The sequence below is a fragment of the Carassius gibelio genome, chromosome B17 (assembly GCF_023724105.1).
Source record: "Carassius gibelio isolate Cgi1373 ecotype wild population from Czech Republic chromosome B17, carGib1.2-hapl.c, whole genome shotgun sequence".
NCBI classification, from domain to species: Eukaryota; Metazoa; Chordata; class Actinopteri; order Cypriniformes; family Cyprinidae; genus Carassius; species Carassius gibelio.
In genome coordinates, this window is record NC_068412.1 from 24,630,716 (window position 1) to 24,646,968 (window position 16,253).

The 16,253-nt window shown below is 35.1% G+C and overlaps 1 protein-coding gene across 4 annotated transcripts in view; it reads right to left on the reverse strand.

Annotated features, from left to right (window-relative positions):
- Positions 1–16,253, reverse strand: part of mapkbp1 (mitogen-activated protein kinase binding protein 1) — a 42,866-nt gene that overhangs the window by 21,132 nt on the left and 5,481 nt on the right. For all 4 annotated transcript variants that reach the window (XM_052580065.1, XM_052580061.1, XM_052580063.1 and 1 more), the window contains exons 3-7: positions 5,529–5,591; positions 4,665–4,722; positions 1,852–2,022; positions 804–941; positions 428–610 (exon numbers count right to left, since the gene is read on the reverse strand). In XM_052580065.1, the coding sequence (XP_052436025.1) occupies positions 428–610; positions 804–941; positions 1,852–2,022; positions 4,665–4,722; positions 5,529–5,591 (613 nt within the window). The remainder of the gene's footprint in view (positions 1–427; positions 611–803; positions 942–1,851; positions 2,023–4,664; positions 4,723–5,528; positions 5,592–16,253) is intronic.

A 16,253-nucleotide genomic window follows, 5' to 3' on the forward strand; every position in this document is an offset into this window, starting at 1 on the left:
TTATCCAAATATAGGTAAATAGAAAGCTAAACCGTTAAAATTCTGTTTCAAAGTTGTAAATAAAACAAAACGGACTGCAGTATGTTTTTACAAGAATATAAATATGTCATGTTTAATTCAACGCTACTTTTTACTAATTATTTGTGAAGTTTACAAAGTGAAATTTTTCAAAATATGTTATTTTTCAATGTAGATAATCTAGTTCACTACAAATACTGTATTCATGAAAACAGTATTCAAAACACATTTTGAAATGTGGATCTTTAATGAGTTTTAATGTATTTTGAATAAGATAGGAGATAAATTAATCTAAAAATCAATTCATTTTTAATTTTTGAACCAAACTATTGAGCTCAATGTCACCCACTCATTCAAGCATATTTGTAACTGACTACACAATCAACCAATCAGCATCCTCGTCACTCACCCTGAGCTCCACCCACTTGTCCAGCATTCTTTTGTCGTTGAACTCACAGAGCAGCCCAGAGGAAGTGATGCAGAAGGTGCTGTTCGCCTTCCGGCCCTTTCCACAGGTCACATCACTGAAGAAGTTATTCCGCAGCTCTCCAAGAAGACCAGAGCGGCCCAATAATGGCACTGTGGCATTCACCTGTGAGAGATGACATTTATGACCTGGGTAATATTTAGCACTGTGTGAAGGGGACATGACATTTTCAGCTGTGGTCAAGTTCGTCATCTGTGGTGACGGTAAGTGAGAGTTAGAGATGGAGAGCCAGCCAGAAAGATCAAAAAGAGCTGTATTTGGTGGAGATAAAGCTAGCTGTCACGTTAGCATCGTATACCTTGGATGACTTGGTGTGGTCAAGATACCAGAACTTCACGTGTCTATTCCCGGCCGTAACAAAATACGAGCTGTCATCTGAGAAAGACACAGCCGTCACTTTACTGGACACTTTGTTGGCGGCAACCACAACATTTTTCTGAAAGGACAAAAAGACAAATATTTAATCTATGATCATTTTTATACTATGATTTATGGATCTGTTTTTTATGTTATTGGTTGATTCAAGGGCAGCAATCAAAAGGGAAAAATCATGGTAACAGATTATGAGAGATGGAACTACATTACAGGAATAATTCACACAAAAATTTACATTTTCTGAACATTTACTACCCCTTAGGCCATCCAAGATGTAGGTTAGTTTGTTTCTTCATCAAAACATATCTGGAAAAATTGCTCACCAGTGGATCCTCTGCAGTGAATGGGTGCCGTCAGAATGAGAGTCCAAACAGCTGATAAAAACATCACAATAATCCACACTACTCCAGTCCATCATTTAACATATTGAAGCAAAAAGTTACGTGTTTGTAAGAAACAAAATCAAGACATTTTAATTTCTTTGCTTCTGTCCAAAGAGTCTATAATCTATAATAACACTTCCTCCAGTAAAAAGTCAAAATGTGAAATTTGTTAAGAACTGTTTGTAAACAGTGCAAAATCTTTTCATATTTCTCTCCTGATTCAGAAAAGATTATTTTTTACTTTAAGTACATTTTGATGGATTTGGCTACTTGGATTACTGTGATGTTTTTATCAGCTGTTTGAATTCTCATTCTGACGGCACCCATTCACTGCAGAGGATCTTGGAGTGCCTGAGGGTGAGGATAGTTTTCATTTCTGGCTAAACTATTTCTTTTTTTTCATTCTTTAGCTATAAGCATATACTGTATAACATGTATATTCTTTACACTACAAATGTAGTGTTGCCTGTTAACACCATTCCTTTTATGCATTGCAAACACTGCTACTTGCAAAGGAAAATCTAGTTATCCGAACAGCATAAATGAAACAATAAAACTAAATGAAAGCCATTGAGTATTTGTAGTCACCTTCCAGGCCCAGACGTTGACGATCATGTCGTGCTGGTATCCCACACTGACGATGTATTTACTGTTGGGGGAGAAAGCCACACACGCCACGCCGTATTTATGTTCCTGTAACTCCGCCACCTGCGTCCTCTCTGCCACATCCCAGACACGCACCGCCGGCATATGACCACTCTAGAGAGAGAGAAAAAGAGAGGTTATGAGGGCCGTCAACATGCTTTACTCCAGGTAATCTCAATACAAGAGCAATATCTACCAGATTAAGAGCCAAAAATAGTATATTTAGAAACATACAACCAACACATATACTGTATAAATATATACATACTTATCAACGTTTGGGGTCAATAAGATTTTTTTAAAGAAATTAATAAATTTATTCATCAAGAATGCATTAATCTGGTCAAAGGTGACAATAAGGATGTTTATAATTTTATTAAAGTTTATACATATGCTACTCTTTTAAATTTATTTTCATCAAAGAATCCAAAAAAAAAGAAATGTACTGAGGTTTTTGTAGAGAAATGTTTCTTAAGCATCAAATCATAATATTTTTCAAAACATTATTTTTTAAATTATACAAATAGAAAAAAGTAATTTTAAACTGAAATAATATTTCAATAATATAGAAATAAATAAATATTAAATATATATATATTTAATATTTTTTATTAAATGCAGCCTTGGTGAGCTTTGACTTCTTTCAAAGATTAAAATGAAAAAAAATAATTCATTCATTTTTAGTGTATGTGTTATATATTATTATGTCTTTCCCTGGCCAGAAAAACACCATCTTGAATATCCCTGGATATTTTCATGTTTTCTCTTGACTGTGTAGACCTTGGATTTATATTTTGATGTATTGCAACCATGTTTTCAAGAGCACCTTTCTGCAATGCTTGTTGGTGGAACACAATAACATAGATGTCGAGACAGGTTCGTTCAATCCCAGCTTACACAACTCAAATCAAGACAGATCATGCACGCAAACAAAAAGGAATGAATGGATATTCATTCTGATTAATCTTACACAACATCCTGTTTTAATACAGGACTGTGCTGCCAAGATGTGATCAGCATTCAGCGCTGCAGGGGCTTCAGAGTGAGACTGTGGGGGTCAGAGGTCAAACCACAGTGAGCAGACATATGCCGATTCCAGACGGTTTCTGTCTCTTCCTTCGGGCACATTTTCTTTCTCTTCCTCCTTACATGCTCTTTTCCTTGCCCTTTCTTGGCACTCTCGCTTTAACCTTTTTATGACAGCAGACACAGTCTGTGTGCAGGTTGGCACGGTGCCGCCTGTTGCCATGGCAGCCAGTGAGCACAAAATCACATCACTTTCACATACTGGAGTAAGAAACTCCTCTCAAACGGAAAGGATTACTTTATTTGTCCAATTGCACACACACACAAAATATACAACCACCTAGACACACATACAATAATTTACAACCGCACCCACAGAACCCCCCCCCCCCCCCCCACCCCACACACACACAGACGCACACACACACACACACACACACACACAAAAATCACCCGTCCACATGATTTAGTGGATCAGAGAAGCAGACAGGATCTGTGCTCATGTTCAGTCTTGCAAACAAAGTCCAAACAACTCAGGTCACTACTGTTTCCAGACATTACTGTCATGCCAGCTGACCAGAAGTATGGACACTTCATCAATGCACATTAAACTTTCTTCTGTGAAGCATAAAAAGATATTTTGAACAACGTCTCAGTGTTTTTTGTCCATACAATAGAAGTCAATGGTCACCAAAACTATTTGGTTACCAGCATTCCTCAAAACATCTTCTTTTATGTTGCACAGAAGAAATTTTGAAAAACAAAAGTGAGTTAAAATGATTAAATTATGACAGGATGTTCATTTTTGGGCGAACTGTACCTTTAAAGAAAAAAAAATCATAGTGGATCACACGCAAGCATCCACATTCCTCATTCAAATAAAAATAGCATGCTGTTATATCTAACAACAAAATAAGTGTCGAGAGATTGCACTCAAAAAGACAATTTTAGCCAAAGAAATGCTTCACAACTGAGTAGAACCACAAAGGTCTATAATGACTACAGAAGTTTTCAAGATTTGATTAAACAAATGTCTAAAGGCCTGGAAAATGACACTTGAAATTCCCAGATATTAAGATAATAGGAGATTTAGAAAATAGGATAATAGGTAACGGTGTTAACACTCTAGAAAGAAATTTGTTCAATTTCTACAAACTTTTTTCTACTCAGGTGACATTAAGTCATGAAGGGAAAAAAAATAAAAAAATAAAATAAAAACTGGTTTTGTAAATCAAGGTGCACCAAACAAATCCTGATAGACAAAATTAGCTTCCATTCTGCATAACTACCTTCTAATACTTCAGATAATACAATACAGAGTTAAATGTGTTGCCAATTACATTTAATCTTTAAACCAAATAAGTAATTATTAATTATTTTAAATATTTCAATATTGTTATTTTGTTTCTTATTTGTTTTGTTTTGTCTGTAACATGCTATTTTATTCTGAAGGTTGCAATACTGTGCTTTATTTAAAGCCGGACATAACTTGCATGCTTCTGCATGATTTCTATATTGCAGACAAAACAATAAATCCCTTCTAATCCCAACTTTAGTGCTGCAGAATTGCAGAAGGAAAGCAATAGTCACATTTGTCTGTACTTGACTCCACTGTGACAAGAGAAAAATTACACTGATAGTATGAGATACTGCTCCAGAGCTCCTGACTTCCTATTAGATCATGTGATGGAATCACAAAGCACAGATATACTGAGGAACTGAGTACTCACCTCACCCGTGACCACATATTTGCCATCAGGAGAGAAGGAGACCGTCGTGATGGTTTTCCTGTGACAGAGTGGACGGAAGTATTTAGACGGTGTTGAAGTGTATGCATCCTGCTAGTTGAGAGGTTTCCTCTCCGTCTGGTCACACATTGCTTATGATGATTATATGTTGAGCATCCCAACACTACAATATTTACTCAACCAGTGGCATGAGTTTGGGACAGGACTATCTGTTTGGTCAACCAGTGGCAGACAGGGTTGGGTGTTGGGAAGCCAGTTTGGTAAAAAAGCGGATTTTCACAGCAGTGCCATAAAAGAACCATTACTGTAGGTTCTCCAAAGAACATTTCAGTTAACAGTTCTTAAATGAACCATTTATTTTCCTGTAGAAGAGCATTTTAATAATCTGAAGAACCTTTTTGCGCTACACGCAAAAAAATTAAGCTTACAAAAGATTATTATTTATTATTATAAAAGAACCATTTTGGGCTCCATAAAGAACCTTCCAATAAACAGTTCTTAAAAGGAACCATTTTCAGTGTGGAGAATGTTTTGAATTTTAACTTAAAATAATCTTTTTTCCACTATAAAGAACCTTTTGCGAAATGGAAATTTTCCACAGATGTTTATGGTTCTTGACGGAGCTACTGATGCCAATAAGGAACCTTTATTTTTAAGAATGTATATAAAAAAAAAACCTTTAGTGGAAAGGAAAGGTTTCATGGATGCTAGAGGTTCTTCACAGAACCACAGATACCAATAAAGAACCTTTATTTTTAAGAATGTAGTACACTTGTGCAGCTAATGAGCCATAAGAGGTGACATTTATCCATGTTGCGCTTGGTTAGAAAAGTATGAAAGTCTTACCTGGAGCTATTGAGGATATGATGCTGTTTGTTTTTCTTAGGGTTCAGTAGCACCACCACACACCTATAAAACGATAAAAAAAAGGGGTCATTATAATGCTATTTAGCAGACACTTTCCAATCCAAAACAACAATTATCATTTAACTACGGTGACAGTTAGCCGTCCAGATCTTTGACCACACTCAACCACAAGCCCAGAATTTAAATCTAAATCATGGAGTTGTGTTTTCTTACTTCCAAATTTAGACACCAACAAAAAAAAAAAAAGAGAGAGAGAGAGAGAAAAGTGCACAAATCAGACTCATTTAAACATGATTATACCTGACTTTCCTGATTAACTATGTATCAAATCCGGTGTCTGTTAATGTGTGTTTTAGTCAGAGCAGTTACCATGATAGTACAATGGTATTCTTTAAAAGTACCTTGGAGTACTGTGTACTAGAAAAAATATTATGTTTCTGGTGAACATTCAGTACCATAATATATGTCAAAGTGGTATGTGAAAAGTCACTGTACTAGGGTACTGCCACAGTTTTCTTTTCTAGGTGTGTTTCTGGTTTTTTGTTGTTGTACGGGTGCAGTGCGTGACAGAGGCAAGTCTCCTCTTCTCTGGCTTTCATCTCTCTTAAACACAGGAACAATCTCAATATATTTCAAAGAATGAAAAACAAACACAAGCCCTTTACAGCCTTTTATATTGAAGTACTGTAGAGTCGGTCCTATAAAGAGAGCCTGAGACAGTGTCTGGTGGGGGAAATAACCTGCTGTATTGCATACAGAACAGGAAAGCAGTCAGACAAACAGAACAAAGAGGAAATACGTCAATGACCACTGCAGAATCCTTCATATTTGGTTCAATTGTTTGGTGTGTAGTTCACGCAGAAAAATGACGACTAGTAAAAACTGCTAAAACACAAATTTTCCCAATTAAATAAATAAGTCCCTACTAAAAGTAAAATGCTGATACAGAGACAGCTAGCGCTTAAACTAGTTTTCAGTAAAACAAAAACACCCTGCAATGCATTTTCCACAGCCACCCAAAGGAGATGAGTCAAGCCCCTTCAGCTCAGTACAGCGAAACCATCTGATACATTGATTGCAATTGAACTAAACAAATATATAAATAAAGATGTGAATAAACACATAGTTAAAATAATAGATGGACAGACTCCATCTGATTAAGATATTTAGAACACAAATTAATTTGTGTTTCGAAGATAAACGAAGAATTTTCATTTTTGGGTGAACTATCCCTTTAAGCACAAATGGAAAAATAGAAATAATAATTATTATAAAATATTTATAATTATAGTAATAGTAATTATAGTAATATACCAATTAATAAATAATAAAAGTAGTTTTTAAATTAATATATAATTTTATATGGTTTAGAATTCAAAAATAATAATAAAAATAAAAAAGTTAATTTATTAATTAAATGTAATATATAAAATATAGATAAATTGATAGAAGGGCAGAGATAAACTTATATAGACAACAACAAAAATAGTAATCATAAAAACAAAAATTATTATTATTATTATTTTTTTATTATTATAAGTTAGTATATTATATGCAGACAATTAATTATGAAATACTTTATATATTTTATAAATATTATAATTTATATTTATATAATATGTAATTAATTGAAGGTAAATACATACATATATATATTCTCATAAATAGAATATTTATACTCGTTCATATGCACAAATCTTTTTTTTTTCAAAAACGGCAAGGGTCAGATTCAGGCTCCATCTTTTGACTCATGACAAACATCAAAACATCAAACATGACAGATAATTAAACATTTCATTTGAGGTACTTAGTAGCACCTAAAAAGGATATCCTCAAATCACACTTTGCTTTGATTTCAAAGTCATATTACAGAAATTCTTACCAACAGATATTCAACATGAATTTTGTGATTTTACATTTCATAAAAAAAGCATTTAAAAAAAACAGCCTCCAGTTTTAAATGCCACTGAGGAAGCCCTATCTTATCTGCGTGGGGGAATAGACGACATAGAAACAATGAATTTTGAAAGTGTACCAGGCTTTGTACAGATAATCAAACATCTGCATCTTCAGAGTAAAGGTCTCTTCCACTGGCCGAGGTCCAGCTCTATAGGTCAATTTGGACACAACAAACACACAAAGAGAACTGAGTGCACTGCTACTCTTTCTTCTGGTCTCAGAAGCAGAGATGAGCGAGACAAAGCCACACAAGCGCTCGGTCTCCCCCGACCACAGGAAGAGCCCTGCTTGGAATCTGTCAAGTCAAGCCTCCCTGTCGTCCAGCTCTGTGCTTTACGAGCACGTCTGAGAGAAGAGGGACAGAAGAGATGACCTCATGCTTTAACAGCACATTACTCATGTCTCCATAAACCACTGACGCCAAAGACAGGGAAACCAGGGGAGGAGCGGACCTTCATTGTTGGCAAGTAATACCATTAATGGATCTCCTGCACTATATATAAGCCAAGCTGCAGATGGGATTGGCAGGCCTCGGCTCAATGACTATACAAGCCTGTTGTACGAGCATCTACGGCTCATCCCTTTACAAAGATAAGCTGATATGAATCAGTGCACAGTCAGCAAATATGCCTGACCTTGTATTTACACATGTGACCGCCCACCATTCACTCATGAACCACACTCAGACCTTTCACTGGCCTCAAAATAGGCCTTTTTTGTTTCTATAAAACCTCTGCACAGGTTTTGTCAGTCTGGTGGGAAACAAAATTGCAATTTCAAGGTACCAGGTTGCTCCAAAGAGCAGTTCAGAGGACGAACTACAGAAGATGAGGTTTGTTGCAACATTGAATCCTTCAAGAATTATATTTTGTTTAAACAGGTAAATGGGAAATTTGTAAAGTTTAACAAATAACGCACCAAAAGATAAAAATATACAGCATTTTAACAATTTATAAATGTAATTTAAATGTTAATTTCAACTAATGTCAATAAACAAAATTTGATTTAAAATTGTATGAGTAAATGTGGAATCATGGTTATAGATAGTTAAAACAAACTAAAATTAAAACTTTTTTTTTTTAACTTTAAAGTAAAAAATGTTAAATGAAAGTTTTAAAAAATTATTTAAACATTTCTAATTTGATTTTAGTTTAACTTGTCATTCAACAAAAAATTACATTTATTAACTATAGGCATGCATATTAAAAATGATAAAAACAATTTATTCAAATTATTAACTGAAATTATACCAAATTATAAACAAATACAGAAATTCTTAAAATAAAAACTAGTTAAAAAATGGAATAAAACCTATTATAGCATTTCAATGATACTTAAATAAGACTGGATGAAATCAACTAGTGCTGTAAAACGATTAATTGCATCCAAAATAAAAGTTTTTTGTTTTGCATAATATGGGTGTATACAGTGTATATAATTTGATCTTATTTTAATGTGTAATCGGGATATCTTTGGACAGTATGTAATCTTTGATCGGATGGAAATTCAGAACCTTGAGTTACTGGTTTTCTGCATTGTTGATCAATTATTATGTTACATTGAGGTCAGTTTTATATTTAGCTGTCATAAATGTCACATAAATAAGCCAACAGCACCACTTCTTTACATACTCTCTTCAACAGGGTGAGCAGGATAGTGTTTTTCCACATCAGTTGTCTTGTAAAACAAGGTTACACTAAGTCGAGCCAGCAAATGAACCCTAATAAAAGAACATTGAATTGAATCAACTAACACACCAAGTCATTGAACACTGCCTAATAAAGTCTTGAGATGTGATTCTGTTTTCAAGAATAAACCATAAAAGCACCCAAAGCACAGTCTGTTTCACAGAAATCAGAAGGGAAACTCTAAAAATAATTCAATGCTTATGTTATGAGTTGATGTAGGATAAACATCATTGTTTGAGCGGTTATTTAAACAAAAGCTTATTTTAGTACCATTTATATAATATTATCAAAACTATATAAAAACATTTTTATATAGTATGTTATAATACTTTGATTTTGCTTTTATTTTCAGTATTAATTTGACTTTTAGTTTTAGTAATTTTGTTGTGTGTTTTTTTCATTTTTATTAGTTTTTGTTTAATAAAAATATTTATATTTAGCTTTATTTTTATATAAATCTTTATAAAGATTTAATTTAATTACCAAAAATGTTTTACTTATTTAGTCAGTCATTTGTAAGTAGTCAGTCAGAATGGTTTAAATTTGTACCTTAACCTGAAAACAATCAATGTATATCTTTGAGAGGATTCACATTATATTCAATATGCATCTAGATAACTTTCCACACCACCAGAATCAACAACAGCTTTTTTCTAAAGCACTTTTTGTGTTACTCAATATTTTTTGTTGCAATAAAAGATTCCCTCCAGCAACATAGACTCTCCTCCAGATCTCCTCCCAGGAGCCTGTTCTCTCAAGAGAAATCTCACAGATCTACTCGAGTATGACTAAAGATTGACCATGCAGAGCCAACGAGAAGATTCAAGTTACTTTACACACAACATGAACACTTTCCCACAGTTATTCACAGTAGATTTCTCACTATACAGTTTCAGCCCAGAGCTAAACTCAAATGTCAAATTCTCAAATTTGCAGTTTTCATCAGAATTCCATGTGGTTTTGACTCATATCATATGAATGTCATTGCACCATCTCAAACTTTATGAGAAAAGCTCTGCAAGGAGGACTTGTATCTGCATGAGATTCTGTGTAAGACAAGTTTTCAAGTAATGACCATTGCTCTTGCGTGTGAATGTATTGGCTGATGATGTGAAACTCTGCAGGGCCCACATGTGCCATCATGTGCTTCTTGCAACCCGGGAAAAAGCTGATCCAGCTCATTATCTCACCTAGCAGGGAATCGAATAAGCCAAGTGGAGTGTAGTAGTGCACAGATCGACCAAATGACTACATGCGCCAATGATTTGAGGGCACAAAAACACTCTGGAATACAGTTCTCTATATCACAAGCCATAACCATAGATACTATTATAAACAGATACAGTGGCATGACATTTATAATAGCAGCTTTTTAAATGTAAAAGGCAAACTACATTCAAAACAGACAATATTGAAAGTTTGCATAAATAATTTCTAAATTTAACAGTGTTTCTTAAATACCTTTTTTTTTCTTTAGCCAGAAGCAACCGTTTGGAGTATTAAAAAAAAAAAAAAAACATGCAGCGTTTCACTACATTTCACAACAGCGTTTCACAGACATTAATTGGTTGACTGAAGTGGTGAGGATAACTTGTGGATTATTGTGATGTTTTTAATCAGCTGTTTAGACTCTCATTCGGACGGCACCCATTCACAACAGAGGATCCACTGGTGAGCAAGTGGTGTAATGCTAGAACGAATTCAGAATCAGATGAAGAAACAAACTAATCTACATCTTGGATGACCTGAGGGCAGACTTTCATTTTTGGGTGAACCATTCCTTTAAGAAATGTTTTTAGGAATTCTAAATATTCTTAAAATTGTATTCCTAAATTAGAAAATGAAAAGTAGTTTGTCTCTAGATACGACTATGGGCCCTTCTCTTCACTGCAAAATTTTTACCCTTTTTGATGTCTACAAGACAAAGAAATCACAAAATGATACGAAACGAGTTACAGTACATAGGGTTTAATATTTAATGCAACAGGTTCTTGTGTGCAGATTAAATATTTGAATGAGCATTACTATGAACAGCATCAAGTGTGACACAAAACAGCGAGAGACTGTCCATTCATTTTAGAAGGACTTAAAACGAGCTCAAAGCTGTTGTATTCAGAAGCTAAAGATATCCAGATCTCAAACAGCTTGTGTTATGGTCTCTCAGGTTTCACAACTGTTCTGGGTGTAGAATGTTTCGTTGTGTGTGTATGTGTGTGTGTGTGTGTGTGTGTGTGTGTGTACACACAAGGGTTAAAGACGAGGCAGATCAAATGTTGTGGCAAGTAAATACGGACAGTTGTAGCCTTGCTCTATCTTGTGAGTGGGATAAAACACAGACAGGTGGTGAGGCACACACACACGACATCACTCCCCATCACAATCAAAGACTTCCAGGAGTATTGCTTTCCAAGACCGAGCCCAGCCGTAAGTCTGGCTATTAGCAGGATGTCCCCATTGATCCAGGCCTGTTCGCTGCTCTGCTCCAGACAGATGGTGACCAGCATGGCCTAATCCTGCGCGTCTGGGCCCAGCAGTCAGCACACTTTCAGATGGCAGAGGATTATGCGCCGTAGGGATGACCTGCTACTAAGCTCATCTAAAGCAACCTTCCTTCTTATCTGTCCTGTGCCACTACAGTCATCAGTAAATATAAATAAAATCAATAAATAATGCTTTCAAACAGGTTTCCTCAAAGACTGACTAAAAACTATCACTCTAGGTTTGAAAAACGTAAACGTAATTTTAAAAGAAAACAATTGTATAATTAACAATCTTTTTTGAAAGAAGTGTCTTATGATCACCAAGGCTGCATTTAATTGATCAAAAATAGTAAAAAAATAGTAACAGTTACTTGTGAAATATAATTGGTTCGGTTATCGATTCTTAATGGTGCTTAATTAATAAAGGTTTTGTCATTATCAATGTAAAAAAAAGGATTCATCAAACAGAATTTATATTTTTACAGTATTATTTATTTGAAAATGTTAATTGTTTGTTATTATATCATTATAACATTGTAAATATCTTAAGTGTCATTTTGATAAATTGTCCTTGCTAAAGAATTCTTTTTATTTTATTTTTTAAACTACTTATCCCAAACTTCTGAATGGTAGTGTATCACAGTTTTTCACAAAAAAATTAGGCAGCACTTATTTTTTCAACATGGTTAAGAAGAATGATAATAAATGTTTCTTGAGCAGCAAATCAGTGTCAGCATATGATATTGTGAGCATATTTTATTCTGCGATAAAATGATATATTGCTAGACAATTCTATAATGATACATCACAATATCTGTGTAAACAAACAAAATGACTGTGAAAATGGTTAAGTGAAAGTTTTCTCTCTTTATTCAAGTCCAAACTGATAGAAGTTAAGCATTTTATTCTTGGACCTATTTAAAGCTTACACATTTCTTTGTGTGTAAACCAACACATAACATTAAGAGCTTATCAACTGAGGGAGCATTCAGTTTTGTTGACATAAATCTGGATGTGGCGCCGGTGCTCTCGCTCTCTCTCATATAGTGAGAGAAATCCTCCTGCGATCCGAGCTGAGAGGTTAGGCTACTCGGGTACTCAATATGCGTTCGTTGTTTGTCTATTTCTTCTTCGCTGTGAATTACGATTTCCATTTATCTGAACATCCACAATCTGGGAAGCGCCACCACAATGACAGAACGATAGAACGACAGAACAATAGAACGATAGACCGAACAACAGAACGACAGACAGAACAACAGAATGATAGAACGATAGAACGACAGACCGAACGACAACGATTGAACGACAGAATGATAGACAGAACAACAGAACGATAGGCAGAATGATAGAATGACAGACAGCTAGAACGATAGAAAGAACGATAGAAAGAAAGATAGAATGATGGACCGACTGAACGATAGACCGACTGAACGATAGACCCACAGACAGACAGACAGACAGACAGACAGAGCTGGTGCAAGCAACCATAAAATATACTTATTCGGTTTTCACGGTATAACTGTGAAACTGTTAGACAGTGCCATACAAGATCACAGGCAGCAACTTTTCTTCCTTTAAGTGACCATCATCTGTAGTCTGTCTGTATGCAGTACATCACGAAGCATGTACTTGTGGAAGACAATGTTAGTTAAGGGATTCCAGCAGCCCTGCAAATAGCATTCTCCTTCCGCAGTGACCTTCAAGTGAGTTAAATTGATGGTTAGAGGGAATGCATGGACTCTCTCTGTGTGTGTTTGTGTGTGAGATGCTTGCATTTGTGTATAAATATATGATCTTATATAAAGCAGTATGCCTAGAAATTTATATAAATAAAATAAAACTAAGTTGAATTCAGCTCTCTAAACACTTTTACAAGTTGCCAACAGCATGTACAACACAACTATGATCTTCAGTTATTTTCCACAAAGCCTTCTTCCAAGTACATGACAGCAGAGTCCGAGTAAAAACAATACTTTTAATCTGTCCTAATATGTTCTTCAGCATGAATGGCTTCCACTTATTTTGTATTCCTGCGGGTGTCTTTAGATTGCGGCTCTCCTCTCAGAGCATGTGTGTGAGTGTGAGATGTCATTAGGGAGTGTGTGTGTGTGTTTGTGTGAAGCCAGAGAGCCTCACGAGCACTGAATACTGCAATGCAGCAGAGAGGACGACCACACACACCACAGCAATACTAAATCAACCTCTGTTCCCACAAGCTTCCATTCTTTTTTCACTCTCCCCATGTCACCCTTTCCTTCCTTCCTCACATCCGTCATCATCTTCCCATTTCTCGTCGTCACATTGGTCTGTTCAGCTCTACTGACCTACTTGCATGCAAGGGCGCCAGAGACTCTGACACACATTTTCATGCATCTTTGATTAACACAGAGGGCCGTTTATTCATTATGCTCATATCTATTCTACAGTGACCGCCGCATTACACCAGAACTCATTCATCACTCAAATGCTAGAATACAGTTGCTGATGTTCCTGCATGCAGAAATGAATCAATTAACCAAGGGTGCTTTATTATTATAAACGACCTTGTAGATCTGCAATAAATTGATCCGTTTACTTCAGTACGTGTGTTCCACACATAAACATGATTGTAATGCATGCAAGTCATTCGTTTTTTTTGCTTGTGCCTGCAAATACTGAGGGATTTCAATGCATGCTAAAATACAGCAGGTGCAATCATAACTTCCTTTGGATCTACAAGAAAAACACTAAGAAATAAAATTGACATGTGTCACTCAGCTTTCATTGTCTTCATCTGGTTTATCCTGTTTTTCCTGGTTTTGCGGAAGACTCGTTCCTAAACCACACAAACTATTCACCCTTCAGGATAGCATTGACGGTATACTATCCAACAATGCCTAATATGGAGTTTTACAGTATTTCTCCTCAAGACAAAGAGTAAAACATTGTAAGAATCATGACAGGGTGTTTGAAAAGGTGTATGAAATGGTTCACTAAATGTAAAATAAAATAAAAATGACACTATTTACTTTCTAAATAAACTTTTTCTGGTCTCACCCAGAACAATACTTGAGTATGTACTATAAAAAGTTAATTAATGCTCTGCTTACCAAATGCAGTAAACAGCAATATTGTGAAGTTTTATTATAATTTAAAAAAAACTGCTTTTTCTTTTAAAATGTAATGTATGCATGTGATGCAAAGCTAAATTAATTATATAGTGCAACTGAAATATATATTTTTTGGTGCATGCAAATATAATATCATTTTGAATTCCGTATTCCCAATTATATATATATTCTGTGTTTAAAATTAATAATTTAAAAACAAAACAACAGGATAAAAAAAACCTAAATAAATATATTACTGATGGATGATCTATTTACATCAAGACTTTAAAAGAATCAAAAACTAAAAGAAAAACAAATTAATTGTGATATGGTGGCATTTAGTAACAATCAAGCTTAGCTGCACCAAAAAAGATTTTAGCTAGCAGTTTTGCATGTGTGACACAAATCTTAAATCATACAGGCCAGCAAGTTTTCCCCATCTGATGAAAAATAAAATCAGCCCATCTGGTGAATATTTACTACAAAAGCTGTAGCACATACTGAGATAATGCAGATGGAACCAAGGTGTCCTTGTCGCAAATGTACTCATTTAGGTACAATTAATGAAAACAGGACATCTCCCTGAAGCCAGCCTCAGCTTTAATTAATTCTCTACTGTCCAGATGGAGTTAACTGCTCTTTTAGCCCTTAAATAACATTAGTATTTCATTCAAATAATATTAACCCAAGATTTGTTTTAATCTCAGATGCTTTGAATGCACCCTGACCTTCCATTGGTCTCAAGATCAGATGATAATCAAGGTCATAATCGGTTAAACCTGCAGGACAACACACCGCTGGGGAACATCTGCTTTGTGGAGGACTAGAACTACAACAATGCAGACTTGGTTCCTTTCCATTTACAGTATATGCATTGAAATAAATGTGTACATGCACTCAGCTGAACTACAGCACCATAAACGTCAGCCTCAGATAACCTCACTTATGTTTACAGCATCAGCACAGTATTCAGAAAAGAAAAATGCATTTCACAGCCTTCGTAAAGAACCAGCTCGGTATCTCACAGACATGTGGGGTCTGTCAGTGGATCTGTGACAGCTGCAGAAGCCTGTGCTAATTTTCCTAGCATTAGCAAGCTAAGATATCAGCACCAAATGCTCGCTTGGCTCAATCAAACTGCTGACTTAGCACAGGGTGGAGTTTGTAATGGGAGCCGTGTGAGCTTTAAAAATAAAAAAAAGAACACTTCTATTTTCCTATACTGCAGTCAATAGATTGCAGATAGAAGTACAGTTTGTTCAATAGGCTATGTTATACTGTCTTAAGGTTCTAGCCAGGTCATGTTTAATTCATTTTTTTAAACATGCATTTTCGATGTTTATCAGATTGTTTTCAAATGTGGTGATGGATACTAATGATACAATCATACTTATGCCAGAGATGACTAAAAACAAAGCGAGAGAGACAAAATATGGTGATAGTATCAACTTTTTTAATACACATTCCTTGTCTTGAACCCATTAA